The sequence below is a fragment of the Haplochromis burtoni genome, unplaced genomic scaffold, assembly GCF_018398535.1.
Source record: "Haplochromis burtoni strain Fernald_Lab_line unplaced genomic scaffold, NCSU_Asbu1 Contig_100, whole genome shotgun sequence".
Lineage (NCBI taxonomy): Eukaryota > Metazoa > Chordata > Actinopteri > Cichliformes > Cichlidae > Haplochromis > Haplochromis burtoni.
The window spans coordinates 156036-159628 of NW_024582461.1; the positions used below are offsets into that span (position 1 = coordinate 156036).

The following is a 3593-nucleotide window of genomic DNA, read 5'->3' on the forward strand; positions in this document are numbered from 1 at the left end:
ATTGCAAAGACTTGGGAGAAATTCTTTCAAATGCTCCAAATCACATATTTTAATACAATAGTTTTAGGATTGTGTTAAGGTTATGGTTACTTCCTTTCTGAGGTTTTATTTTTAAATACTCCAACCATAAAACCTATTTATTTATTTATTTTACTTTAAACAGAATTTCTAAAACTATTTGAAACAATGTTTGTACTATACTGTGAATTTAAGCAATGACAACCAAAAGCAAAGAAAAATATCATTTCCTACATTATAAGAAGGGGGTGTGTAATGTAAAGCATCATTTTCTGCAAAATGAGGAAATTTATATGTCAAGAGGCCAAGATGTTTGACCCTAAGGTCATTGTCCCTCTTTGCTTTTTAAAGTCAATTATCAGTCAGACTTGATCTGTTCACTTCCTCACAATCCTCTTGTAATCTAATTTTGCTAATTTGAGGATAACCCTGAGCAGGTATAAAACACCAAGGCAGCCATAAACTACCTGTGTGTGGTTGGTTTACACCTTTCTAACACTACTGGGATATTCCATCAGCTGAAACTCAAGCAAACTAGACAACAGAAGATGGCTTGGGAAGGAGGAATTGAGCCCAATGGCACTGAAGGCAAGAACTTCTACATTCCCATGTCCAACAGGACTGGGATTGTTAGAAGTCCTTTTGAGTACACTCAGTATTACCTGGCAGACCCGATCTTTTTCAAGCTCCTGGCTTTCTACATGTTCTTCCTGATCTGCACTGGGACTCCCATCAACAGCCTGACATTGTTTGTAACTGCTCAGAACAAGAAGCTCCGGCAACCTCTCAACTATATCCTGGTCAACCTGGCTGTGGCTGGACTCATCATGTGCTGCTTTGGATTCACCATCACCATCACATCAGCTTTTAATGGCTACTTCATTCTTGGACCCACCTTCTGTGCAATTGAGGGATTCATGGCCACACTAGGAGGTAAGCAAGAAGTCAGATCCTTTTCAGGATCCTTTCTATTTCATTGGCAGATATACAATATCAATGAATAACTCACCTTTTCTGTCTACAGGTGAAGTTGCTCTCTGGTCACTTGTTGTCCTGGCTATTGAGAGATACATTGTGGTCTGCAAACCCATGGGAAGCTTCAAGTTCTCTGGAGCTCATGCTGGTGCTGGAGTACTCTTCACATGGATCATGGCAATGGCTTGTGCTGCACCTCCACTCTTTGGATGGTCCAGGTACTCAAATATTTCTTAATATTTTATTTAGTTAAACAGCCTTTTGTACTTTTAAGCCACTAACTTGAAAATTAGATATTTTCACTCACAAAACTAGATGTTAAATGTAAAGAGCTATTTTTACTGAATGAGGACATGACTTTCTTTCTCACAATCTCACACAGGTACCTTCCTGAGGGAATGCAGTGTTCCTGTGGTCCTGACTACTACACACTGGCTCCAGGTTTCAATAATGAGTCATATGTCATCTACATGTTTGTTGTTCACTTCTTCGTTCCTGTCTTCATCATTTTCTTCACTTATGGAAGCCTTGTGATGACAGTCAAAGCTGTAAGTGAAGCTAAAGTTCTTAAATTATTTATAATAGATCAGTTAATCTAACCAAGCTAGCCATTGCTACTGTGGAATTTATTGCACCTTGCTATTATTGATTACATTTAAATGAAAAACTTAACAGGCAGCAGCACAGCAGCAGGACTCAGCTTCTACCCAGAAAGCTGAGAAGGAAGTGACCCGTATGTGTGTCTTGATGGTCATGGGCTTCCTAATAGCTTGGACACCGTATGCTAGCTTTGCTGGTTGGATTTTCATGAACAAGGGAGCTTCTTTCAGTGCCCTCACTGCAGCCATCCCTGCTTTCTTTGCAAAAAGCTCAGCCTTGTACAACCCTGTTATCTATGTGCTAATGAACAAACAGGTTGGTGTTACGTATTCTCATAGTTTTATTCTCTGTTTTTCAGTCTTTTGCTGTTTACTGAGTTTCTGAATTGGCTGTCTTTCAGTTCCGTAACTGCATGCTATCCACCATTGGAATGGGCGGCATGGTGGAGGATGAGACCTCAGTTTCAACAAGCAAGACAGAGGTGTCCTCTGTGTCTTAATCTTGATGGCATCTTCAGATATAAGGACACTGATGATCGCTCGCAAATTTTCAAAATTCCCATTAGAGAAATCTTTTGCCAAATGGATTTAAGAAGCGGACTTTGGACAAAAACACTAAGGAATTCTATCTTATCTTATCTCTGAACTAACAAAAAATGCATTTTCTGTTGAGGTGATCTTGTACAGCAGTTGTGCGTCTGTGTGCATGTGAGAGCATTTGAGTGAGTGAGTCGATGTGTAGGAACTCAGATCCTCAAAATGTCAAAAGAAAAACTGTAAAACTGCTGAAATGTGACACTTTTACCTGATGAATGTGCAATCACATGCTGATTGTTTTCATGTAATTTTATGGTTGGGGATGTGTGTGGGGGGGGAAGGGGGGCATACTGTATACTTAACTGGTCTACCAGTGGTGTTATTTTTATGTATAAAAAAATAAAATATAGACTTGAGTAGAAAATAAATGCATGCATGAAAAGAAACATACCTGTTTGTTGTTTAACTCTAAAGCTTTACACATAGATTTAAATTAAATCCAAAGGGCACACACACACACACAGGTTTGCACATATGTGCAGGACGATTGTGGCTCAAGAGTTGGGAGGTCGCCTTGTAATTGGAAGGTTGCCGGTTCGAGCCTCGGCTTGGACAGTCTCGGTCGTTGTGTCCTTGGGCAAGACACTTCACCCGTTGCTTAGTGGTCAGAGGGCCCAGTGGCGCCAGTGTCCGGCAGCCTCGCCTCTGTCAGTGCACCCCAGGGTGGCTGTGGTTACACTGTAGCTTGCTCTCACCAATGTGTGCGTGAATGGGTGGATGACTGAATGTGTAAAGCACTTTGGGGTCCTTAGGGACTAGTAAAGCGCTATACAAATACAGGCCATTTACCATATGTGTATCATTCAACACCCACTAAATTTCTCCAGGCTGTTATTACTGTTTTCTCAATTAAAAACAAAACATAGTCACTTGCTGATTATATTGTCAACATGTCATCTTCAAGTTAGTCAAGACTGACAGTTAATGATTCCCTTTTGGACAGGAATGGCTGTTGTTGCATACTTATAAATTATAGTAATCCACCATGAAAGGGCAGCAATGAAAAGAAAAGGAAGTGCTCCTTAGACAGAAGTGTCACACTTATTGCAATTTTTATATAGCGAAGGTTTTGTGATGTGTGAATGTTTAAAATAATGAAGAACTGCTGAGATGTGAAAGTAGGCCAGTGAAATAAATGACCTGCATCAGAAACTGTCTGTTTCCCTGTTTCACTCTCTTATGATGGAAAACAATCACAGTGAGGGGATTACATCAACGGGTCTACAATGGGCGTCAATACATTTTTCACCAAGGGTATGATGAATACCTCTGCTGAATATAACATTAAAATGTCCTTCGGCCTGGATCACTCACAGACAATATGATTAACAGTAAGTCATGAGTCTATGTATAAATACACAATTCTGATAGCACATTTCTTACATCTGAAGATGTGAAGCTGAT

At 40.0% G+C, this 3593-nt stretch overlaps 1 protein-coding gene across 1 annotated transcript; it reads left to right on the forward strand.

The window, feature by feature from the left end:
• Window positions 1-499: 499 nt before the first annotated feature.
• LOC102302346 (green-sensitive opsin-like) lies at window positions 500-2567 on the forward strand. Its single transcript, NM_001286317.1, is given in 5 exon segments — window positions 500-951; window positions 1043-1211; window positions 1376-1541; window positions 1669-1908; window positions 1994-2567. Coding segments are annotated over 5 exon segments (1059 nt in total). The 5' UTR covers window positions 500-566; the 3' UTR covers window positions 2093-2567.
• The last annotated feature ends 1026 nt before the right edge of the window (window positions 2568-3593 follow it).